Source organism: Mixophyes fleayi, chromosome 1 (genome assembly GCF_038048845.1).
Source record: "Mixophyes fleayi isolate aMixFle1 chromosome 1, aMixFle1.hap1, whole genome shotgun sequence".
In the NCBI taxonomy this organism is placed as follows: domain Eukaryota; kingdom Metazoa; phylum Chordata; class Amphibia; order Anura; family Limnodynastidae; genus Mixophyes; species Mixophyes fleayi.
In genome coordinates, this window is record NC_134402.1 from 146262252 (window position 1) to 146290159 (window position 27908).

A 27908-nucleotide genomic window follows, 5' to 3' on the forward strand; every position below is an offset into this window, starting at 1 on the left:
GAGGAATCAGACCGACACGTCTACAGGAGTCCACCTGGGGAGGAAGCCCTGATTATCTGGCACGGACTCTCTGGAATTGGGAACCCTACCATATCATGGTCATATTTATGTGGTTTATATATGTTTTTATATGTGTTTTTCCTCTTTATCTGAGTTTAAAGTTTATTTCATCTACCAAAACCCCTTTATTTTTGTATTATTCCTGTGTATTGTTTATGGCATCCATTTCTGTCCCTAAATACACACATGTCCATTAGCAACATAAACACTCTGATCTTCATATTTCTATTATACCTCTACATTTGCGCTGGGAGATAATTTTAATCGTCACTTATTGGTACAAATTCAGAAAAAAGCCTGCAAGGACTGGTATATTAGTATTTCAGCAATGACAAAATTACCAACGCAGCTCTTCTCTTTGGGTGTATATTAGACCCTACACTTATTAGTGCAAATTCAGAAAAAAAGCCTGCAAGGACTTGTATATTTGCATTTCAGGAATGGAGCTCTTCTCTTTGCCACTCTATCCTACCCCTTCTGTATCCGAGATGTATCTCAAATGGTGCTAGATCGCCGTGGAGGGCAGTATTTATAGATTCCAAAAATCGCGAGATCCGACGACACCACAATGATGTTTTGCCTCATTTTGGAATCCGATATAGCGCAAAAGTAACGAGCCGAGTTCATGTGGGTTTAGTTTTCAGGAAACCGAGCCCACCCATCTCTAGTCATGACCAAGCAAGACCTAGGGCTAGATTTACTAAGCTGCGGGTTTGAAAAAGTGGGGATGTTGCCTATAGCAACCAATCAGATTCTAGCTTTCTTTTATTTAGTACCTTCTACAAAATGACAGCTAGAATCTGATTGGTTGCTATAGGCAACATCCCCACTTTTTCAAACCTGCAGCTTAGTAAATCTAGCCCCTAGTCATTCTGACTCAAAAAGTGGTACCCAAAAATTTTTACGTGTAAAAGTTGAGCTAGAAGAAAACAGTAAGTTATTAGAGGAAAATGAATTTTCAGATTCAGAAATGACACAAATCCATGAAGAGAGTCTATACACAAATGCTATGTGTAAGCATGACCTTTCTGGTAGTGTACCAATAAAGTAGGCCCCTTTCAGCATTTTTGCAGATGTGTGCATGAACAGCCCAAGTGTAGCCAGTGATACACAAATTGAGGATGCCACTTTGGAATTCCAACAGGATGAGGGAGATATTTATGTAACTGACAAGGGCGCTAATGAGGATGTTTATGAGGATGATGTTGTTTGTGTAAGTCCTGCACCAGTGGATGCAGTTCTTGCACGTGATAAGAAGAAGGCCATTGCCATGCCTGGGAATAAGACCAAAAAATCCACCTCCTATGTGTGAAATTATTTTTGCCCAAATCCTGACAACAGTTGTCTAGCCATTTGTAGCGTTTGTAAAGCCACAGTCAGTAGAGGTAGGGACCTTAACCATTTAGGAACCTCATCCATGTTGCGCCATTTGAAGCGAGTTCATGGCAAGCGATTGGAAAAATCGGAGACTTATGCTAAATAAATAACAGCAAGCAGTCCAGCATCAGCTAGGTCCCTTCTCTCAGCTAGAACCAACACCAGCAATCTACAACCACAACACCGTCCTCATCAGTGTCCTCCGTAGCGATCGGAGTTGGTCCTGCATCCAAGTTGCTAAGGCTAGGTGACTCCTCCACAATCCTGGATTCCTCAGAAGAATTCTTGAGCGTTAGTCCCACTGCTGCTGCTGCCGCTGCTGGTGGGGAGTGGATCTTCATCCCAGAAGCAGATTGGTAGTTTGTCTTGTGGGGGCCCAAACAAACCAAGCACTTCAGCCACAAAAGTAGCACTGCTTGTCGCTGGAGAGCTTGCTTTGTTAAACTATACATGTCCTTTTCTATATCTTACATAAGGGTGAGTTGGAGGGCCCAAGGGCAATTCCATCTTGCACCACTCTTCTTTTCTGCCACTGCTGTGTGACAATGTTTCCTAGATGTGCTATGAACTGCCGTGTGTTTGTGTCATTGCTCTGTCGCTTAGCATCCAGTCAAGTCGCTGCAGTCTGTGTTTGAAAGTGTATGAAAATAATATTGTGACTTGTGAGGTGGTCAAAATTTACTACAAATGACTTGAAAATAGTGTTATTGAGGTTAATAATAATGTAGGGAAAAAAAGAGCAAAATTATGTGATTTTAACAAAAAAAAAAAAAGGGAATTTTAGAAAAAAATAAGGATCCAAAACCAAATAAAACACACGCAAGGGCGGTTTTGCCAAAACCAAAACAACACAAAGTTAATCCAGATCCAAGACCAAAAGCAGAACAGGGGATATATATCTATATCTCTATCTATTTCCATATCTATATATCTATATATATGTCTCATATTTTGTAGGTCCCCCGTGCCGCCAAACAGGACTAACCTGTTTAGGCATGGACTCCTCAAGAACTGTGAAGGTATGTTGTGATATCTGGTGCCAAGATGTTAAGTCTTGTAAATTACTATAGGTGGGGCCTCCATGGCTCAGACTTTTTTCCAGCACATCCCAGAGATGCTCGCTCAGATTGAGATCTGGGGAATTTTGTGGTCAAGTCAACACCTTGAACTCTTTGTCATGTTACTCAAACCACTCTGACCAATTGTTGCAGTGTGGCAGGGCGCAATATCCTGTAGAAAGAGGCCACTGCCATCAGACCAGGCCACCTTCTTCCATTCTGGTGTCCAGGTACCCATTGTAGACATTATTAGTGGTGGAAAAGGGTTAACATGGGCACTCTGACTGGTCTGCGGCTATGCAGTCCCATACACAGAAAGCTGTGATGCACTGTGTGTCCTGACACCTTTCTATTATAGTCAGCATTACCTTTTTCAGCAATTTGTGCTACAATAGCTCTTCTGTGGGATTGGACCACACAGGCTAGCCTTCGATTCCTACACGTATCAATGAGCCTTGGGCATACATTTTCCAGTTGTCCTTCCTTGGATCACTTTTGGTAGGTACTAACCACATACCGGGAACACTCCACAAGTCCTTTTGTTTTGGAGATGGTCTGACCTACTCGTTTAGCCATCACAATTTGAACTTTTTCAAAGTTGCTCAAATCCTTACACTTGCCCATTTTTTCTGGTTCCAACATATCAACTTCAAGAACTGACTGTTCTCTTGCAGCCTAATATATTCTACCCCTTGATGGGTGCCATTTTAATGAGATAGTCAATGTTATTCACTTCACTTGTCAGTGGTTTTAGTGTTGTGATTGGTATTATGAGTGTATCTAAGCCTTCTATATAGTGTATTTCAGCCAAATGCCCTCGAAATCAGGGTGTAACAAAAAGGATAGGGGAAAATCCACATGAAACATATTAATTTACGCAGCCATCTGTTGTAGTTTAATGCACATCATTGATAATAATCAATAGGAACAATCACACTTTTCTATTCATTATTATTTCACTGTACATTAAATTGAACTTTCCCTGTATCACTTGAGAGCGACTGTTTACCACAGCTGCAAATCTATAGGGAAAGGGCTAGTTTCTATTTAACTGTATTAAGAGCTATTAAATAATTTTCATGAAACATTCACTATATTTCTCTTGGTCTATAAAGCCAAAATAATGTTAACAGTACTACTGGAAAATGACACAATCGCCTAGTATAGATGAAAACCCAAGATCAGGGCATCAAAGTGATCTGTTTACAAAAAATATGATTTTAGCCTTTTATTCTGCTCACTAGGCATTTTGTTGTCAGTGTTTTATGCTTATCAGTGCAAAGAAAATGGGTAACGTGTAGCTGGATTTTTAATGCTGTCTGCCGCCCATGTGTGTACAAGAATAAAGATTGAGTGTGATCTCTATAAATAGACAAGCCTCTTTAGTCATCTGCCTATGAAAGTACTTTAATAATTCCATGCTGGGTCTCCTTTGAACAAAGTTAATGAAAATCAGCATGGTGTTGTGGCAGTCAGTATTGAATTTTGCTACTATCTCCTTATGCTTCATAGTGGGAGTTATTAAAATAGTGACTAATAGCCTAGCATTAACTTCTTAACATCTTTCATGTGTACCAAACATGACAGACTCTATCATTGCTAGTCTGGTTTCCTCTAAAAGGTGCTCCCAATCCTCTTATTTGTTTCCAATTTCCTGGGACAGAGGCAGTTTTGCAAGTTTATTTCTTATTCATTACTGGTGTCACAGTATGGTTTGTCAGAGCCTTTTGGGGCAGAAAACAATGACTTGATTTGTGACAGTGTATTAATCTGAAGAGATAGTTCCCAAGCGCAGTCAGTGAGCGCATGAATACCATATGCCTCCTGTTCTTATCATCACTTGAATGAGTTAAAGGGATTTTCTTGGGGTGATGTATACAACACGAAAATGTTCCCTGGGGTTAATTAATCTTCTTTGCTGTATATTACGTCCTTATCCGTTTGACATTGACTTGAATACTAAGCTAGAGTATAGAATGATGTACATCAATGAATGTGCCCCAGAGTTCCATTTAAATTAAACATTTCAATCACTGCTTATTTCTAGAATGATTTGGAATGATTGTGAAGCATTTCCCATGTATAGTCCAACAAGGTAAATTGCAAATTGCCATTATTGACACATGCTTATTTGTTTAAATATATGGATTTTTGCAAGAAGTGTATCGTAAGGACAGTTTTAACATATGTGGTTTACATTATATCACCATGTTTATAGGCTCATTAACAAAGGTAATTATACTTAATCAAGTTCCTCCAGACTGTGGCACACAACGGCAACTGCGTACAGTGAAGGCATCATAAGTATAGCCAACCAATCTGCTCCTTTGTAAATAACTTATATAAAAAATATAATCGTATACATTAAAATGTTTATTCACAGTCCAATAAACAAAAAAAACGCATGTATCTCAATACATACCAACTATACTTTGAATGAGCTATCTGAATCTGTAAACCTATTTATATATGTAGTCCAACACATTATTACAGTTTAGGCTATTTGTGTGTAGTGATGAAATATTTGTGTGTTTACTTAAAAATGTGGAGTACAGTAACAGATTGTTCATGAGCAAAAAGATTGGGTACAAAAATACATGTGTGTTATGCTTGCAAAGATGTTTGTGTTTTGTGCACATTGCTGGCTGCAGTGGAAGCATATGTGTATACACATTGCACAGTGCTATATAATGGTAAAGTTGTGCATGCGCAAACTAAAACACTCGTCCACATTCTTCACTAGTGGGTGAAACTCTTGAAGTATACTTACAAATGACTTCAATAAAACACATCACACACCGCAGACACAGGGTCATTTTCCAAACCGCCAGACTCTCCGGATTACTTACCGGGGTCCAGTGAGCAGGGCTGTCCTCCTCCGTCGGACTCCTCTGCTATGATGGCCGCCATCTTAGATTACTGGAGTGTGTATGGGCACTCCTGTGTTTTGTAATCTTCCCTTCTCCCCCATTGTCTAATTACATTTCCCTCCCCCTCATTCTGAGCACTACTTAAGGCGTTCCTACTCAGTAGATCTTCGTATCCAATGCTATATAATTCTCAGCTAATTATGGTATCCTGTATATGTTCCTATTCCACACATCCTGGTATCCAGTGCTATATGCTTTTCAGCTAATCCTGGTATCCTGTATCTGTTGCTTTCTAAGTAATCCAGGTATCCTGTTTTTCGTTTCCTAGTCTCCTCTTGTCGGTTAACATCTTTCTCTCCTGTCAGTCTCTCTTGGTACCTAGGCGTGGTGTAAGCACCAAAGACCAATCCTCCTTGCTGGGGTTCCAGATAAAAACCTCTGCAACACAAGACTGCACACCTCCGCAGTGGGTGGAGCTATTCTAAGCAGATTGTAACAATCCTATCATTTTTGTGTGTTTCGTGGTAGTAAGATCTGGCCATTAATGGATTCTATAGGAGATCCATCCCCTAAGGAGGTGCTCCAGCATCTTTTGGGCACAGTGAACAGACAAGATGCTACCCAGGTCCAGTTGATGTAATGCCACCAAGGCTTGTCTATGCGCTCCAAAATATTTTGAATAATTCTCCTCTGGCTGTAACCAAACCTCCTGCTGCATTGGCAGCACCCATACCTTCCTCCAGTCTGCGGCTTCCTGCTTCTGCCAAATACGATGGAGATCCTAAAACTTTCTGAGGGTTTCTGAACCGATGTTCTTTCCAATTTGAATTGTTTACACATACTTTCCTTACTGAGTAGGTGAAAGTTGCTTATATTATATGCCTGCTCTCATGCCAAGCCCTAGCCTGGGCATACCCTATGGGAGTAAAACAATCCTCTACTCTTGGACTTTGCGTCTTTCATAGCTTGTTTTCGCAAGATCTTTGACGAACTTGGTCGTATTTCCACTGCTGCCTCCAGTATCCTACAACACCTTCTCCCATTGAGATTCAAATCTAAATGTAGGCACCACGGAGATTGAGTTTAGTGAAGATATTGGCTCCATTGATACAATCAAATAGCTCTGTTATGAGAGGAATAGGGTAGCATTTTTTGATGGTTACAGCATTGAGACAAGAATAATCAATGCAATGACGAAGTGTTCTGTCCTATTTATTCATGAAGAAGAAGCCGGCTGGTGGGGATGAAGGTCTGACAAATCCCCACTGTAAGTTCTCTTTGACGTACTGGTTTGAGTCTCCAGGAGTGAGAGAGGATAAACATGCACTGGAGGAGGGTTTTTTCCATGAATATCAATCGGGCAGTCTCATGCCCGATGATGCGGCAAAGTCTTGGACTGTTGTTTGTTGAATACATACTTACTTGAAAATTGATTAGAATAGAAGGGAAGAAGTAGCAACTGTATTCTTTGTATGTAACTCTTGAGGAGAAGTAACTTTATTTAGACAGCGAGACATACAGGAAGAACCCTAAACTTATAGTTGAGAAAAAGCCCAATCCAGATGAGAAGAGTGCAAAGACTGGTGGGTGGGGCTAAACCAGGCAGATTGTAAGAATCCTACCATTTCCATGTGTTCCGTGATAGCAGACAATTGAGCATGTGCAAACCCAAAAATAATTTAATGTTCTTTTTTTTTTTACATTATACCACTATTTATGCAAATTTGAACTCATTTTTATGAGCAAGCACTTTCATTAGTGTATCAAAATGGTGTCGACTGGGGGCAGGTAAAAATTGTGCTCCTTCTGATGGAGGACTTTGGCTAGCCACAATAATGCATTTGTCTGCATGTTTAAGTGCAGATCAAAATATTTTAATGAACTTCACAGGATAAATTGCGCATTTATGGCACATTCCTGATGTGGTAGATATCTTCAAAGCCTTTTTGGAAAATTATTTATGTAGTATAGGCATAACATTATCAGATGTATTTATGTAATATACCTTAAAATAACTGCATACAATTATGTAGAAGAATATATTTATTAATCAAGTCACTATATCTTCAAATTTATCCTCTCCTCCTACAGCTCTGCCCCTTTCCCTCGCCAAACAATCCCTCTTCAAATCTCTCATTTCTTCTCAGTCCTCCAATCCCCGCTGCCTCTTTGCTACATTCAACTCTCTCCTCTCTTCCCCCCCCCCTCCTACTCCGCTCTCCCTCTCTGCCACCGACTTTGTCTCCTTCTCCTCCAAAATTGAGCATATCAGACTTGATATCTCCTACTTGGCTCTCTCTTCTGCTACCCCTATTGCTCCATCTTCCTCTAACAACCAACTCTGGTGCTCTTTTCGCCCTACCTCAGGTGAAGAAATCCACTCCCTCATTCTTTCCTCTCCCCCCTCTACCTGCCACCTGGATCCCATCCCCTCTCACATCCACTGCTCCCTCTCCCCTACTGCCTGCAACTACTTTGCTCACCTCATCAATCTGTCACTCTCCACTGGCATCATCCCCTCTCCCTTTAAACATGTCCTTGTCTCTCCCATTCTCAAAAAAAACAATCTTGACCTCTCTCGCTAACTACCGCCCCATCTCTCTTCTCCCATTTGCCTCTAAACTACTTGAGCGTATAGTCTGCAACCGCTTTACCAGGCACCTCTCAGACAACTCCCTCCTTAACCCTCTCCAATCTGGCTTCTGCTCCCTCCACTCCACTGAAATCTCCTTGGCCAAAGCTACCAATGACCTTATCTCGGCCAAATCCAAGGGTCCTTTTTCCCTGCTCATTATCCTGGACCTCTCAGCAGCCTTCGACATCATTGACCACACACTTTTGTTGCAGACCCTTCTTTCTCTCAGCCTATCTGGCTCTGTTCTCACTTGGTTCACCTCCTTCATCGCCAACCGATTTTTCTCTGTAGCCATTTGTGGTTCATCCTCTCCCCCCCTCTGCCCTCCCTGTAGGAGTTCCTCTGGCCTCTGTTCTTGGACCTCTACTCTTTTCACTCTACACTACCCTCCTGGGTAATCTCATCATTTCTTTCGATCTCCAATACCACCTCTATGCTGATGACATTCAACTCTAAATCTCTTATCCTGATTTCTTCCATCGCTCCTCTCTCATGTATCTAACTGCCTTTCTGCCATTTCCTCCTGAATGTCTTCACGTTTTCTCAAAAGTAACAATGCCAAACCTGAGCTTGTTGTCTTCCCTCCTTCTAGATCTTGTTCCTATCTTGATATCTCTATCACTGTTAACAATACTACCATCTCATCTGTTCCCCAACTCTGCTGCCTGGGCATTACCCTTGACTCCACCCTCTCCTTTGCCCCCCACATTCAGTCTCTTGCACAGTCCACTTGTTTTCAACTCTGCAATATCATCCGCATCCGGCCCTTCCTTTCTCAGGATGCCACCAAAACTATTATCCAAGCACTCATAATTTCACATCTTGATTACTGCAACCTTCCCCTTACCGGCTTCCCCCTCTCCCACCTTGCCCCCCTCAGGTCTATACTTAACGCTGCTGCGATACTCATATTCCTCTCCCACCGCTCCTCTTCTGCCTCCCTTCTCTGTCTTGCATTACACTGGCTTCCTTTTCCCCTACAGAAGCCTTTTCAAACTCCTCACCCTCAACTACAAGGCCCTCTCCCACTCCACTGCCCCTTACATCTCCAACCTCCTCTCCACTCACACCCCATCACATTCCCTGCGTTTGGCCAATGGCCATTGCCTCTCCTCCACGCTGTCACCTCATCTCACTCCAGAATTCAAAATTGCTTCCGGGCTGCCCCCCTCCACTGGAACGACCTCCCACACTCCATCCAACTGTCCCCTAATGTGTGCACCTTCAAACAGGCACTTAAAACAAACCTTTTCCCCAGAGCCTACCAGCCATCCACCTAACCAGCTCTCCATGCCTGACTCCATCACCTCTCTTCCCCTACCATGCCACTCGCTTTTCTTGCAATTGATCCCCTCTATCACCCCCTTGTGCCTCATGTCTGTTTCCCCTCCCTTTAGGATGAAAGTTCTCACGAGCAGGGCTCTCTTCCCTCCTATCTCTCTATCTATTCTACTGCTCCATCCGCAATGTGTAAGCTATGTTGGGAGCTTTGAAGTCCTGGTATTTTTGTTTATTGTACTGTATGGTTCTACCTTGTATGAATCACTGTCTGTACTTTGTACAGCGCTGCAGATACCTTGTGATGCCCTATAAATAAAGGTTAGTACACTGGTTTGGGTTCTATAATCCAATTGGTGAAATTCATGTTTTGTTTTATGAGGTGTGAAATTAGTCGTTTCTTAAGTTACACTTCAATCAAGAATCCATGTATTTGGTCAATGTCTGTACAAACATGTAGATGAGAAACTCATGGTGAGTGGTACCATTTTTTTATATCAAAATGTAAGTTTTCAGTTAACCCACATAAAAAAAATATATTTAAATATAAACATAACATATGTTTGGTGTACAAAAGTAGATTAGTTCACATTGGGAATCTAAAGTACTAGACTGCACCCATTGTTAGAATTCAAAAATCCTATATTTAATAATACAAGCATAATTTAATCTAATCTTTAAAAATACATGGAATACATCTGAGCTAACTATTCATACTGACAAATCAGCAATAATATAAGTGAGTAATAGAGTCTTTACATGGCTTAAAATCTTTCAGCTAATATAGGCATTTTTAAAATTTATAGACCATCTGAATGTAATAGACTTGATAATATATGGCCATAGCAGTCTTTTGGAAGCTAAAAAAAAATAGATATACCAAAAACTATTAATACAGATTACATTAAATAATAAATATATAATACAAAGTAGATAATTATGTTGAAACCTGAATGGTTTTTGCCCTGATAAGAAAAAATACAAATGCAAGATATGATGAAATTGAAATTTGATGTTCTATGAGATTGTAAGTCCTGTGGTTGTGATGTCTGTATCATGAAGATAACAAGTTACCTAGAGACACAGAATGTAAGCAATATATGAAATGTATAGTTATCCACTGGACTAAACAAGTGTAGTTCAATGGTTAACTGATTTCACTGTACAACAGTGACAGGGAGGCACTTGCTGGGACCTTGCTTTGTCTGCTTATGTCCCAGACACATTAGATTATACTGTGATTGGAAACGTGACAAAACAGTGCTCTATAAAAATGTTTGCACTTCATAAGTAGAACAATAAAACAGTTATGTTTAATAGAACTTTACATAAATAACATTAAACAACAACAGTATTACCAAGGGCTAGATTTACTAAGCTGCGGGTTTGAAAAAGTGGGGATGTTGCCTATAGCAACCAATCAGATTCTAGCTGTCATTTAGTAGAAGGTACTAAATAAATGAAAGCTAGAACAGTTGCGCAAGCGCAGCAGTTCAGCTCTTCTTCGGCTGTCATTCCTTCCCCAACACTGAACTGCTGTGCAAGCGCAACAGCTCAGCACTTCTCCGGCTGTCATTTATTAAAAATGACAGCCGGAGAAGAGCTGAACTGCTGCTCCTGCGCAGCAGTTCAGTGCCAGCAGCGCAGTTCCTCCCAAGCACCTTTGCGGACCGTTTCACTGCTAGAAGAGGTAAGTATAAAATATCATTTTTTATTCATTTATTAGTGTCCTAAAAATTTTTTTTAGCCAATTCTGAGGCCATAAGAGTCAATGGGGGCATTACTGTGGCAGAAAATGTATTGGGGGCAACTGTGGCATATTATGTGTTTCTGGGGGCAACTGTGGCATATTATGTGTTTCTGGGGCAACTGTGGCATACTATGTGTTTCTGGGGGCAACTGTGGCATACTATGTGTTTCTGGGGCAACTGTGGCATACTATGTGTTTCTGCTGGCAACTGTGGCATACTATGTGTTTCTGCTGGCAACTGTGGCATACTATGTGTTTCTGGGGGCAACTGTGGCATACTATGTGTTTCTGGGGGCAACTGTGGCATACTATGTGTTTCTGGGGGCAACTGTGGCATACTATGTGTTTCGGGGGCAACTGTGGCAAAGTATGAATTGGGGGCACAACTATGTGGCATAAGATGAATTGGGGGCACAATTATGAGGTATGATGTGAACTGGGGCACTATTGTGCGGCATAACATTTTACATATATATATACACACACACACACACACACACACACCTGGGCTTGACTAGATTTTAGCCGGCACTCCGATAGAAAAAGGTTGCCAACCCCTGGTTTAGACCATTGATTACTGTTTGAATTTTGATTTTATGCCTCATACTACCTGTGTACTGGCCCCTGCTTTGAAGTTGACCTTGCTCTTGGAGGGTGATTGTGTACTCTGTTGTTTGCTCATGATTTAAGTAGTCTAATTTGTCAGGATTCCTGGCATGAACTAAAGAGAGATAATAATGTAAAAGTAAGTCTCTTTATTGGGCAGAGATAAACCACAGATGGCAGGATACCTGATTTACACAGGAGACACAAGATAGTGGATGAACCACGGTAGACAGGACTCGAGGTTTTGCCAGGAGGCACAAGGCACTGGATAGATCTGTGGGTGTAAGAATAGAGGAGGATCAAACAAGCCAAAGCCCGGAAAGGTACAAGGGAATGAGCTGGAGCGTAGTCATGAGCAGAGCCTGGGTCTGGATCAGAAGATAAACTGCAAAGCTGAGGAACAAGCAGGGGTCAATACCAGGAGGTCAGACTGGAACAGGACACAGAACGCTTTGGAGAGTCAGCAGCAGGCAAGACAACAATGAACTGCCTCAGATTATTGGGGGAGGCAGCCTTATAAAGGCAGTGAACATGTGTGGGTGCTGATTGGGGAATGAGGTAACTCCTGCTAGTGAGGTGGTTTGTGCAATGGTGAGACAGCAGCACCTCCGGTGGTAAAGGGGTATTGCAGGCCAGGTTCACATAAAGTCCAACCATAGCTCTTAGCAGACAGGAGCTGCAATATCTCTATGGGAGATGCTGCAATGCAGCCGGAGGAAAATCGTGACATAATTACTGACAAAAATCAAAACAAGAAGCACTGATTGGGTTAACCTTCCATAATTAAATTCAGTAATGCAAATTAGCTATATTATAAAAAGGTGTACAACAATTTATTCACAATAAGAAATAATACAATAATAACAAATAGGATTGAGGATGCATAAACAATAATAAATAAAACATGGATTTGCTAGCCTTTTATATCGTTAACCTGGTTATCCACAAGACTTTATCAGGATTAGCAAAAGGCCCTATTTGTCTGCAACACAATAATAAAAGTGCGTGATAAGACTATTTATTAGGACTATTTAAAGTGTCCATAGGAGAATAAAAAAATCATCCATCCGAGGATATCAATATTGAAGATAATAGTGGAACCAATGTGCTTCTTTCTATGAGAAATTACCCTGCACAAATGTCTGCTTCTGCAATATTGCCTCCTCTTGGTTATAGCAGCGGGTTCTTACAGTGTCAAAGCTGGTCCTTTTATGCTGTCAGCACAGAGATATAGGTTACTTCCATTTGGCAGGTAAACTCAGGTGCAAATGAACCAGGGCTGGCCAATTTCATATATCCATGGCAGCCGGTGTTGCTGGACACTTACATACAGGGGCATGCTGGGTTGGGAGGCATCTGTCCATCAGACTGGTCCAATAGTGGGCTTCTTTGGGCTGGGTCACTGGTCCACCTGCATTTTTTTCCCTATCAAATGTTCCTAATAGGCTGCCCTCCCCTGCATATATATATATATATATATATATATATATATATATATATATATATATATATATATATATATATATATATTTATATATATGTGTATATATATATATATATATATATATATATATATATTTATATATATGTTATATATATGTTATATATATATATATATATATATATTGACCACAAACAGAAGATCAGAATAGGGAGACTTCTATAGGATCAGCTATTATGTCATTATCTGCGCCTGGCCTCAACCGCTATATTATACCCAGCAACTCAGTCACCGGGTTTCCAGATTATTATGTGTCTTCCTTTGCACTAGTGACTAACTCTTATGCTCTTCAGGTTCACTATATCAGACCCTAAGCTATCCTTTGATGGACTTTGGCTTTCCCTCATTTTTTTACACTGAAAATCGTGAATTAACTCCTGTTGTGCCGTATATTTGATAAATACCAGACCCCTGGCTTTGACTGCAAATTAGGACTCCCAGTACAACAAACCTTTGGACCTGACCTTTGGACCGATCAAGTATGTCCACAACCCTTCACCGATAGTGAAGGGTTGTGGACATACTTGGCTTGTTAGGAAGCCATGGATTCTTTATGTTTGAGATGTGCTGTTTTATGCTGCAAATAAAACAGCTACTGCTTAAGAAGCCTGGAGCAAGGGTCTTATTTGGTGATTTCTACAAAGTGGTGTCATCGTGGGATTTGAAAGGACAGCCAAAAACACAGCTGTCCACCCAGTCGTCCAGACAAAAGCTAAGTGATATTCAGAGAAAAATAAATAAATTTGTGTGTTTTTTTCTCTGTCTTCATTCTGTTTGTTTGTTCCTCCTTGGAGGTAAAATGTAGCAGCTGCTGCTAGCTAAGACATTACTGCTTAAGCTGACATTTAAAAAAAGAAAAAAGTGTATTTTTGCTTGTTGTTGTTGTTTTGTTTACCATTTGCCTGTCAGGGTTTGATAAGGGAGGCACAATTTCACTATCCCACCAGATCAGACAGCAAGATGTAGGAAATCCTCTGAGCTTTAACGAATGTGGCCGCCACACAACAGGCCCAGCAGGACCAAATGCTAACTGTTGCTGAGGTTCAGGGAGAAAGTAACAGACTGTTGCAGGTGGAGCTCAGTCAGCTCAGACAAAGTGAGCACGAACAGGTGAATGGGTAAAGATACTGGTTTCTTACTTGACAGGTAAAGCTGAGCATATGGATGTGCCTGAGGATTAGGCAGCGGACTTTTAGCATTTAAAGGTCGCCATTTTGGCATGGATAGGGGTGACAGGGCCCGAGAAGGTGCAACGATTCCATGTTTGGCGATTTAAGCCGGGATCTGCAACGCGTGCCCAGCTGGCAGACCTCGCAAAGTTTACATAAAATTGCCTGACCATAATAGACCAGTCAGAATGTTGGAAATCCAGGCTCTCGACCATTGTGACCGAAACCTAGGTCGGGAATTACAGAGATGGAGATACAGACCGCCCCTCAGTCGTTTGAGGAGCTTGCAATAGCTATTGACCGGTATTATGCTGTTGAAAATATGGCCTGGACAGTTGGTAAAGTTGTCAAGCCAGATTTAAGGCTGAAACCAACACCAGAGGTGGGAGAAGACCACAGATTTATGGACCGGACAACTGAGACAGTCGCCAGGCAGGACTTCATGCCGAAACCAACACCAGAGGTTGGGACAGACCGCAAAGTGACCCCAGCAAAGTGTTTTGAGTGTGGCGAGCAGGGGCACTTCCGAAGGCATTGTCCAAATCGTCCAGAACTGATGGATTGTTTGGTGGTACGACTAGACCCCAGGTTTCCTTCTTGTTTCACCATGTCCTCGTACACAGGGAATCCACTGCTGTTCCAGGTAACCCTCCTGATATGGCAACCAGCGGTTTTAGGGTTGGTGGACTTAGAGTGAAATCACCTTGGTATCTTGTACTGTGGTTCCAGAAGGACTGTCGACTTGGCTACTGTCATTAAAAGTCCTGTGCATTCACGGGGTCACCGAGGAATATGACAATGTCAATCTTCCCATTACAGTAAAGAAATGAACAGTGCAGGTGGTAGCAGCAATAGCCCCAAGGCTGCCATACCCCCTTATACTGGGGCGAGACTTTCCCTTGTTCCAGGAAATTATAGCCGACTGGATCGGTCAGGACGTACCGGCAACTGAGTCACTGGTCGGACCTCCGATCCTACTTGATCCTGTCTTTCACACCCTGGAACTAGAGATAGAGGCTAAGAAGCCGCAATACCTGGAGCTTGAATACCAGGCTTTGGCTGAAACTAGGCTGATGTCGCGTTTCAGAAGACGGGAGAGAAAAGTCCTAGTTGATAAAAGTTTGGAGGAAACAGAAGCCCTGCCAGAGGGTGAAGATTGGTCCCCAATATCCAGGACTGTGTCACTCCAGGACTTTGCTAGGGACCAACATAATGATAACACTATGGAAACTGCTTATAAATATAGGGCGGAAGTGAATTGAGTGTGGAAGGCTGAGAGACCAGCCAGGGGAGATACTTATGTTATAATAAAAGGGGATCTGCTATATAGGGTGGCAGTGGTACAGGAGAAAACAGCTAATCAACTCTTGGTGCCACAGGTACACGTTCCTTTGTTACTAACAGCCCATACACACCTTTTGAGGGAGCATCTGGGAGAGGGGAAGACTCTGAATCGAGTGCTCCTGAGGTTTTACTGGCCAGGAATCTGTATGGCAGTCAAGAGATACTGTCTGCCCCTAAACCAGACTATTGAGCTCCCCTGGTTCTTCTTCCTATAATTCTTGTTCCATTCAAACAAATTGCCATGGACTTAGTGGGTCCCTTGGAGAAGTCTGCCCGAGGGCATCAATATGTATTAGTAGTCCTTGATTACGCTACACAATACCCTGAGAACGTTCCAATAAGGAATGTTAAATCAAGCACTATTGTGAAAGAGTTACTGTTAATGTACACTCGACTGGGAATCCCAAAAGAGATTCTAACAGATCAGGGAACTCCCTTCATGTCAGGATTAAGGAAGGGGTTATGCAAATTGCTAGGGGTACAAAGACTGCAAACCTCAGTTTCTCATCCACAAACTGACGGGTTGGTTGAGTGGTTTAATAGGACCCCGAAGCAAATGATTAGACGAGCTGTGGCTCAGGATAAAAGAGGTTGGGATACCCTATTACCCTATCTCATGTTTGCAATAAAGGAGGTGCCTCAGGCATCAACGAGATTTAGTCCCTTTGAGCTTCTGTTTGGGAGACAACCCCGTGGAGTTCTAGACATCCTCAAAGAAGGGTGGAAACAGCAGGGTCCTAAAGAGCCACAAACAGTACCATTTGTGGCCCAATTATACGATTGACTACAACAGATCAGCCCATTGGTAAAACAACATCTGACGGAAGCGCAGGGATGGCAGAAGAAGGGTTATAATACCCGAGCCACCCTACGCACCTTTAACCCAGGTGACAAGGTGCTCGTCCTAGTACCAACTCAGGAAAGCAAGTTGTATGCACATTGAGGTAATAGAGTCCATAGGGCAAGTAAATTACAGAGTGCAGCAGCTCAGTAGATGGCGAAAAGAGCAAGTCTATCATGTCAACTTTTTAAAGCCCTGGGGAAATCCTCACATTAACATTTTCAGCAGTAAAAACCGAGGACTGCATAGTCCCCGTAGAGTCTTCTCTGACACCGACTCAGAGACAACAAGCCTTAGAAATTGTAGCTCAAAATATGGACATTTTTTTTCAGCTATATCAGGGCGCACCAAAATAATTGAACACGACATTGTCACCAAACCAGGAGTTATAGTTAACCAGCGGCCATATAAAATATCTGAGGCAAGAAGGGCTGCAGTAAAGCGAGAGGTGGAGGACATTTTGCAACTCTGGGTAGTGGATGAGTCCACCAGTGGATGGAATAACCCCATAGTCCTTGTGCCTAAGCTTTCGGGGAGTATTTGTTTCTGTAATGATTTTAGGAAGTTTAATAAGGTGTCTAGGTTTGATACAATCCAATGACTCGGGTATAAGAGTTAGTGAAAAATCTGGCCAGTAGTCAACATTTGACTACCCTAGATTTGACAAAAGGGTACTGTCAGATAGGTAAAGGTAAAATCCCAACGAGTTTGCAGGTACAGGCTGCAGCAAGGGTTAAATTACCACTTAGTCTTTCCCACAGCATACAGACACACAGGTGCACAACATGGGAGTGATTACTGTGTTGTGTGTGTGTGTGTGTGTGCGTTTATGAAAGGATTGTGGGATCTGGTGGGTGCGGCTTCCGATGCTGACAAGGAGCCGAACAACAGTGAGGCCATGGATTCTTTAAGTTTCTGATGTGCTATTTTATACTGCAAATAAAACAGCTACTGCTTAAGAAGCCTTGAGCAAGGAGTCTTATTTGTTGATTTCTACTATATACATATTTTTATATATACACACACACACACATATATATATATATATATATATATATATATATATATATATATATATATATATATATATATATATATAATAGCCTAGCGGCGTGTGTTAGTCTGTGTGGGGAAAAAAAATCTGCAGCGCCACCTGCTGGGCGGAGTTATACACTGACCTAAATTCTTAGCATTATCTAATATATAAAAGTAAAAGCCTAGTGGCGTGTGTTAGTGTGTGTGTGTGGAAAAAACTATTTTCTCAGAAAGGGCTCATCCAATTGACCTGAAATCTGGTATACTGACATTATTTGACAAAAAAATTAGAATAGTGAAGTCAGTTAACTTCCATCATCCCACCCTTCCCCCCGTGGGAGGGGTAGTAAAGGCTAAATTTACGAGTTGAGGGGATCAAACTCATTTTCGTGAGGTAATTTTACCTCATGAACACACATTAAAACGGGCGCTTGCATCGGGAAGTAACGCTCTTCCCCTGAGGAGGCCTGGGCTAGGCCCAAATGCATGACAAGAGCCTTTTTAAGAACTTAAGTAGCTTGATTTGACTACAATGCATGAGTATCATGCACGGGTTAACTTGTGTGTGTGTGTGTGTGTGTGTGTGTGTGTGTGTATATATGTATATGTATGTGTATGTGTATGTGTATATATATATATATATATATATATATATATTATAGCAGACGACAGCAGAGCTACTGTAATAATGGTTACACCACTAGCCTTAACATTCTATAGCTATCACAATTATTGGTGTAATCAGTTTCATTGTAACACTGATACTAGAAGTATGGAATCCATAAACTTATTTTTTTTTTTTTATTAATTGTCACATCCCTGATTTGTTAGTTTATATTGAATTGTGTATATGACGCTGTGAACTCTTTTTTCTTTTTTTCATTTTACACTTGGGTATGAAATGCAAGCATTTATTCAGTATAAACTGAACACTTTTATGACCATAAATGTCATATTACAGTTCCAGGAAGTATGAGTCCTATGAAAGATAATTACTTTGCTACCATAATAAAGGTAAAAAGCACATTTAAAACTTTGAAATGCCACTCTATTTAAAATAAAACACTATTGTGTTCTGCACATCATGTCTAGACATATCATTTAAAATCTGTGGACTTTAAATGGCTAAAATAATAGTAATAACGGCAGTTTAAATTACTTACCTTATTTACACAAACGTGACAATCTTTCTTATAAAAAGAAAAGAACATAAATGACAAATTAAATGTTTAAATATTATACTACTTTGCATATCACAAACTTTTCAGCACTGAAGAGTTTTGCTTTCATTTGCAATGTAATAATTACTGTACAAAGCTAAACACTTGGGACCTGATGCTGACTTGGATGTATGCCCGTTTGCGTAGCTTAAATTCCAAAAATTTGTACTGCTCGTGCCCTTAAAGAGTTCACACGCATTTACACGCATGCTGATTTGCACCATCTGACACACGCGCGCCTCCTTACAACCTTTATAGGTGAAACAGAGAGAAGAGGAGAGAAGGTCTAACATAGGCCGAGTACAGTAATGGCTGAGGCAGACCAGCATGGAGATGCATATACGCGTGTCAGGAGCACGTACCTTCTGCATTTCCTAGAGTTAAGGTGCAAATACACACTGACGTTGATGACTGTCTCCAGCACTAGCTAGCAAATAAAATTTGCTGATTGTAAAATTACCTCTGAAGCTTTCTTTGTTGATAATGCATATATTATAGAATTTTGTCGACAAATTTTTTAAAAATAATGTCCTACTTTCATTCGCACATGAGACAAAATATTATTTATGCTGTATGATAATTTTTTTATTTAAATCAGTCCTAATTGCAGGTTTTTTTTGCAATCAAGAGAAACTTTAATAAAATTTTCTGCTTTTGATTTGGTTGTGTGTATGCATATGTGATTGTATGTATGCCTTACTTCGAACAACAACACAGACTGTAAATGGGGTACAAATTAAAAGTCAAAGTTCCATGCACAAAATGACGGCGAGACATACATGGTGAAGGTCACAGATTTATTTAATAAGCATCTTCAAAATACTGGGAAAGAACAGCCCCAGCCATAACCATTGGGGATGGCCTCCTGTGGCTGGTTTTGCACAGACCTACCCATAAGGATGATTTTGTGTGCTTGAACCGTAACTTACTTGAGGGTATCCCCATGACCCATTACTCATGGCTGATGACTTTTCATTTTGCTGAGACCTATCTGCAATCAAAAATATGTTAGCTCAATAATGTAAGCCACTCTGTACTAAATAGGGTGTCTAAGCTCAATAGCATAAACCATTCTGCATTTAACTTGGATATCCTGCCTGAAAACAAAAAATATTTTAGCACAATAGTATGATAAACTGTATATCCTACTTGGGTGCCCTGTCTGCAATTGAAAAACAATTCTGCCTGTTACTTGTGTTTGGTTGTGTGGGGATCCACGGCCTACTGCCCGTCCTGCCCCCTTTTTAAATCCTATTTAATTCGGTAAGCTCAGCTAAGATCAGCTGCTTTCTTTTGTCCTGCTGTATCCCTATTGGCTATACCTAACCACTCCCATTGAATCCCTATTAGCTATTCCTTTTAACCCTCCCTTCCACCCTCTCTCAACACTGTCAAATCATAACAACTCTCCACATTGCTAATCAGTTTTCTAATTTCTTAGAAAGTGCAGTCAGAGCTGTAATTGCTTTGCTCTCCATAACTCTGCCCACAAACAGAGCTCTGCTTTTAAATGCTGAGTAATTACAGTTCTGCCACTAAACTCAATCATGTCATCAGGATTACGTGGTCCTGCCAGATCTACAAAGCAAATGGACCAGGACAGGACTCATCATATCCCAGGGAGATAACAGTGAAATGGGTAGGAGGGTATGTGCATGAGGATTTGGGCCAGGAGTGTGGACATTTGGGCCAGGAGTGTGGACATTTGGGCCAGGAGTGTGAACATTTGGGCTAAGAGTGTGGACATTTGTACTAAGAGTGTGGACATTTGGACTAAGACTTTGGACATTTGGGCTATGAGTGGAGAAGTTTGTACTTTTATTTTCTGATTGTAGAGCAAATATATGTTTTAAATGCTGTCATTTAGTCAATAAGGCTCAGGCTGCATTTAAAATACATATTGTTCTGGAAAGATTGGCAATAAGTTAAGTGAGCGACATCTTTACTTTTGTGCTCAGCTCAAACTTTCATCCGATAAAAACCCAGGTAAGTGGATATTTATTAAAACTAGTGCTGTAACCCTGTACTAAACTGAGTGAATAGAGCCATGCTGCATGCATAATATCATTTAATGGAGACCTACAAATATGGCAGCCTACTGTTACATTCTAATATATATCTCTTAAGATAGACGTTGGTTTATAGGGGTTGTTAGTCGTTTATGAATGAATTGTAATTAAAATAATAATATTGCCTTGTGGATTCTTCTTGGCTTCATACTGTGAGCAAATTGCAAATGAGTATCATATAGTTAGTCTACCTCAGTGAGTAATGGCATCCCATAGCGCGACCTCTTATTCATTAAGCAATAGCATGACAACTAATATAGCATTTTAAGTCATTAAGGTCAAAAAATAAAATGTTCTCTATCTGATTATTAAGAATTCTGTCGAAATAGTGACACTGGATAATGAAATGCCCAGATTAGGTTCTAAGTCATTCAGAATTCCAGGCAATGGCTGCATTATAAATAATTTAAGAATTCAGGAGTATTGACTTACTCATTTTCAAATTAAATACTGATCCAAGAGTTCCTAACGCATGCAGAATTAATAATCTTACTTAATGTTAACCCCCTTTTTGTTTTACATCAGTGGGAAATACAATTTTTGTTAGTTAACGGGTTGTGTGCTATATAATATGTAAATGTTTTTTACATGTATTTTTAAATAGCATATATAAACATAAAAACATTGCCACATGACTTTTATGATTAAGTTAAATAAGTGTTATCTTATTTATTAAACTTTTGCATTTAAGGATTCACCACCTCCAGGATCCTATAATGTTTGTGAATCGTATGAAAAATTGCATAGTAAAGGAAGATACGGACCACCCAGGACAATCCAGGCCAAAAGAAAACAAGCATGTTTCATGAATGTAGTTCCAAGAGATTTTATCCTGCAGAATGACTATCAAGTGCCAGGTAAAATATTACTAGAGTTACTCTAGTTACTAGTACACTTGTACACTATTGATAAGATTGGCATATAAGTATTTATAAAACTGAAGGGATTGTCTGCAAGACAGAAATGTAATAGACCATTAAAGATGTTCCATATGCAACTGCCAACAAAAAGTGCTGTAACTCAGGGGTGGAGTAGGCACTTGCCTAGGGAGCACCTAAAACAATGAATGAATGACATTTGCTTTCATTTTCTAAACTGCAGTAGAAATATGAACTTAGAATCTCAATTGCTGCAATGGATAACACCACTTTTTTTTGCTAAACAGTTTTCCCAGTTTCCCCAATTCTATCTTAATTTGCTGTAATTTATACACTGTCAGATCGCTCACTGATTTTTTATATAAGCAAATCAGATTCGTTTTGATTTAATTTCACACCAAATTAAAAAAAACTGGTAAAGGTTTGTTATTTAAAATATTTTATCAGATATTTATTAGACATATTGGGCCTGATTCATTAAGAAAAGTGAAGTAAAAAATTGAGTAAGTTTTGTTACTCAAGTTTTCTGGACAAAACCATGTTGCAATGCAAGGGGTGCAAATTAGTTTATTATTTTGCACATGAGGAAAATACTGTCTGTCTTTTCATGTAGCACACAAATACTTGATAGCTTATTTGTACACTGAAATTTAAAGTTGATCTAGGATGTGCCCTACACCAAATATAAATCTGCCATCACATTTTAAATTTATCTCCCCCCTCCGATGCAACATGGCTTTGCCTTAGTTACTTACTTTTGCTTAACTTTCCTTAATGAATCGGGCCCATTCACGCTATTGACAGTTTATGCTTGTTAACATGCACTGATATGGAATTAACCATATTCTAGGCATCTCAAAGAAGAGCGCCACTGAAAAAATGGATTTTAACTGTAAAAACCCCCTACTTTCATCTAGCAGATGAGTGGGTTCCACTGTCCAGAACCTCTGCTCTTCTGTTGATACTCCCTTTGCACTTCAGTAACAATATATTGCTCTGCTACAAGAGGCAGCTTTTTGAATGGCTGTGGAAAACGATTTGAAATTTAGAGATATGAATTACACAGGATATGGGTATCAACACCCACTAGTCCTGTTTGAAATAAGCTGGATGACACATTCTTATCTCAGACATTACAAGAGGGATTTATTGTTGTGTATGCCAATACTTACGTCCACTAACATGATATTATTTAGAATTTTGTTTCTGCTATGTCTTTTTTTTTATTATAAAAAGAATGCTGTTTCAACCAGCAGGTAAAATAGTGCCACTAAACCCGATGGGCCTGAGTCATTAAGGAGAGCAAAGCATAAAAAAGGAGTAACATTGCAACTGGGGAAAATCATGTTGCATTGGAGGGGGAGGTAAATTTAAAATGTGGGGACAGATTTATAGTTTGGGTAGGGCATGTCCTAGATCAACTTTAAATTTCAGTGTAAAAATAAAGCTATCAAGTATTTGTGTCCTACATGAAAAAAACAGCCAGTACTTCCCTAATGTGCAAAATAATAAACTAATTTGAGCACCTTGCATTGTAACATGGCTTGTTACTCATTTTTTTCATTTTGCTTTTTTTTGCTTAATGACTCAGGCCCGATATCTTTAGGAAAGCAACCTTTTCACTTGTATTGTTTCTTTTCTTCACAATTTTAAAAAGCTTCTAGCAAATACAGAGCCGTAACTTAGAATTCTAGCGCCCGGGGCGAGAAAGCAAAATGCCGCCCCCTTAGCTCTCAATTTTAACCAAATGAACATAAAATATTCCTAAATTGCGCCCCCCTTCAGCGTTGCGCCCTGGGCGGTCGCCCCTGTCGCACAGCCCTAGTTACGGCCCTGAGCAAATAGTAACACTGTAAGGGACATTCCTCATGAACCCTTCAAATAATGCCCCTTTCCATATGTCAATGACCTCCTCTGTGTCATCTACAAAAGTGTAATCAGAACTGTTTTCATATACGCAGCAGTATAATGATATTAAAAAATAATGATATTAAAAAAACAACAGAAACCTTATTTCAACTAAATTAGTAAAATTAGAAGAATTCCGGCATACAGTAGCCAAGACATTAGCAAGTATATACCTTTGCTGTTACATTTAAAATAATGTATACAAGTATATCATTTTTGAAGAGGCTGTTGAACAATGTGTATTCATGACAAAGTCTGTACAGTTTTCTATGTAGCACACACACATCCAACACAATTTCCTGTGTGCAATAGACTGAGGATTGCAGCATTGTTCCTTTGTTACAGGCATCAGTTTTAAAATATGATTAGGTTTTCGAACTACAAATGAACAATGGAAAAATAAAAGGCTACACAATGCCAGCAATGTGGGGTAAAAGAAAAGGATTCACAATAGAAAAAAGAGGTAACTCGTTTAGCGAAGATGAATCATGAAACATCTTTTGAAAGTATTAAAGTTGTTAGCGGTGCTTAACAAAACTGTTGTGCTTTTATAAATCACCATTATTTCCCCCCAATGTGACTTTTTCAATCTTTTTCTATTTATAAATATCTTATCTTCTGCTAAAATTGATGCTTGTAAGCAAAGGTAATGTGGTAATTCTGGGGCGGTTGTGGGTTAATCCAAACTTGCAGCCCATATTGCAGTCAGAAACCACTTGTTTTGCTACTGAATATCCATTTGCCAAACACTGAACATTGTGGGGCTGATGCAGAATGGGATGTATGCCACTGTGCATAATGTATCGTGCATGAAATCACTCTGCACATGGCCAAAAAGCAGGGGTACGTACATGCGCCTATAAGACTTCTTCAATTTTGACAGCTTTGTCCACCTATGCCAGGAGAGGTGGGCCAGGGGTGGTAAGGGGCAGTCTAAGGTTGGCCGAATAAAGACGTCTTTACACAAATGCGGGTCTTGTAAACCTTCCGAAACACGCATATACGCCTGTTAGGAGGCATAACTTTTGCACCTGCTACAGGGCAAATACTTGGTAATGATGATGACTTGTGGTAAATTAGGCGCGTATGCTGCTGATGAGGAGGCAGATGCATCTGAAGATGTGTAGAGATCTGAATATGGTCTGAAATTTGTTATTTTTCCATGCTCTTTTTTTAAGAATAATTTACTCCAATTTGGAGACCAAATCTACATAAGCCTCTGTGTGTTTCTATTATACAAGGCATTTCAGCATTCATGTGAGAAAATATTCAATGTTATAAGTTTAGATAGTGATCAACATTATCAATGTGGGTTATTATCAGTGAATAATTTATTTTGACATTATAAGATTTTGTCATTAACAATGTCACAGCACCAAGTATACTGATGATTTTTTTGTGATACAATGTTTTTCTATATAATTGATGAAATTACCCAAGATATGACATGTGTTATGTCATCCTTGATGGGGATGATTTCGTATTATGTTCTCAGTAATTGTCTTATGAGATGATGCTAGCTATAGTGAAATCATTATATCTCTAATTGTGATTTTGTGAATATTTGGTATTTTATTTTCAATAATGCATGGGAAAATGTATCTTAGATTCTAGAGCATAAAGATACTAGAAGTAATCAATACGTTTTTGAACAGGAAATCCAAATTGACCTCTATTTTTCTAAAAATTAAACAATACATGATATGGTATTCATTTTAATGCTAAAATCATATATATAAAATTGTTAGAAAATTAGGTAATCAAGAAGTAGGTATCCAGGAATCTCCACACACATTTTTTTAAGGTTTTGAGTCCATGTATTTCTATGTAAAAATGCAAAGTCACCCTCCCTGAGCTGCGAGATGAAATTCAGCGAGTAAACTACCGTATTAACGGTTTTTGCGCGCAATATTACCGTATAAACGGTAATAGTTTTAACGCGCTCATTTTTCCGGTGGCCGGAGGAACAATTGAATACCCCCCCAAGTCTCCACAAATATTTCATATGATACTTAAGAATCAATAGATGATTCAATGTTTCTTGTTATAAATAAGTTATCTACTCTTTCATGCATGATTAAGTTATCACTCAAGGGCCCTCACGTCACCTCAACCCCCCAGCATAATTATATATATATATATAGTGCAATAAATCACATTGATTATCTTGGTACAATGACATTTTTCAATGGTAGGATATATGAGACAGCAAGTAAACAGTCAGTTTTTGAAGTTGATATGTTGACAGCAAGAAAAATAAATAAGGAACTAAGTGATTATAACAAAGTCCAAATTGTGATGGTTAGACAATTCGGTCAGAGCAGCTCCTAAATGACAGGACTTGTGGGGTGTTCCCAGTATGCAGTGGTTAGTGCCTACCAAAAGTGGTCCAAGAAAGGGCAAACGATGAACCGGCGACAGGGTCATGGCCTCCCAAAGCTCATTGATGTGCATGGGGAGCGAAGGCTAAACCTTGGGTCCTTGCGTTCATATGGATGTTACTTTGACACGTACCACCTACCTAAACATGGTTGCAGACCAAGTACACCCCTTCATGACAACAGTATTCCCTAATGGCAGTGGCTTCTTTCAGCAGGATAATGCACTATGCCACACTGCACACATTGTTCAGGAATGGTTTGAGGAACATGACAAAAAGTTCAAGGTGTTGACTTTCCCTCCAAATTCTCATGAGATAAATGGAGACAGATTGGGACGTTCTTTGCCAAATACAGGGAAGACTTTTTTGTATGCTTTGTATAGCATCCAAGGACATGATTGTTAAATGAGTTTCAAGGTGTGGATCGAGTGCATTCCAATGGGTAGCGGGCAGTCACAGGAGTGAAGTCTATTGTGCCTTCCAAGGGTCACCTTCCAGGTGCACTTTCTATGGAAAAGGTACATTTCTATGTGCAATACTACAAATAATAATAATAATAATAAAAAACTTCAAATATTTGTTGCATAAAAAAAGAGACATTCACTTACACTTATGATTTATTTAATACATCAGTGATGCTCGATAAAGCATTATTTGAGGAGAACAAGTTGAATGGATTGGTTGTGCTAGCAGTGTGGAATTTGAAATTGTATTTTTACATATTTTTCACTTTGTGTATTCCCACATTTTCCACCCATCCAGCAAAAGTAGACACACGTTTATCTTCCTGGGGCAGTTCCTAAAACTGGAATGTGAGTGCGAATCAATATATACATACGGGGAAACCAGGCCCATTTGCCTGTACTATAATAGTATCCTCAGTAATAATACATTAATGTCTTATGGCTCTGAAAAAGACAGCAGCTCTTGGTAATAAAAAAAACCTTCTGAAACACAATTGACAAGTTAATTTGCCACTTTATTTACAAAAAAAAAAGAAAACCCAAATTGCACAGGCAAATCTAAAAACAGATGTGATAGCTGGAAAAATACCAATACACTGTTGAATACAGGTAACAGTGGAAAAACAGAAAGTGATATTAAAATGATAGAGAGTTATTGGGGCAAAGTGACAGCTGGAATGTGTGAGAACAGCGGACTAGAGTTTTACTATTCATTTTACCATTCACTTTCCTGTGTATTCTGAATAATGGAAGTATACTCTGCTTACTTTATAGTGTTAGCTAATGTTATTGCTGTTAAATTATTATTTCAGAAGAGCTTTTTCATACATATCTACTGAATATGTTGGTGATGTTTAATTTAGCATAATAGCATCCCCTAGATTTGATGAATGCAATTAAATTAGATGTGTAATTAAATGAGAATTGCTTTACATTGAGCCAGAACCTATTCGCTGTATGGTGTTTGTCATAAGCTTTGATTAATGCCTCATACATGACTCTTCTTTTTTCATTACACTGTTTGCCATAAAAATGAAATATCAGAATTAGAATGCCTCATAAAGTTTATGAAAGACTATAAACTAATAGATTTATTACCCAAAGCATTAGAGATCAAAATATTTTCTCCTATGTCTTTTTTTTTCCTTTGGCCACTCAGCAAGTCAGCAGCAGGTTATTAAAAGTTAAAATCAATACTTTATTAAGTATGACTAATAAAGGTTGACATTAAAAGTACTAATGTATGCAAATATATAGAAAAAACATACCTATACATGAATCAATGGCTAACTTCTATTATTACTTGTGAGGATCATGATCTGCCCCCCCCCCCTTTTTATATTGATAAAACAATAATGTTGGAGTTATGTTTTTTCAATGTGTTTTATCCAATGCTAATGTTTTTCATGGTAAACCAATAGGGGGTATATTTATTAAACAGCGGGTTTGAAAAAGTGGAGATGTT

At 39.6% G+C, this 27908-nt stretch overlaps 1 protein-coding gene across 1 annotated transcript in view; it reads left to right on the forward strand.

Annotated features, from left to right (window-relative positions):
* STPG2 (sperm tail PG-rich repeat containing 2) overlaps window positions 1-27908 on the forward strand; it is a 629437-nt gene that overhangs the window by 287111 nt on the left and 314418 nt on the right. The window contains exon 11 of the mRNA XM_075201509.1: window positions 21505-21670. Within this exon, the coding sequence (XP_075057610.1) occupies window positions 21505-21670 (166 nt within the window). The remainder of the gene's footprint in view (window positions 1-21504; window positions 21671-27908) is intronic.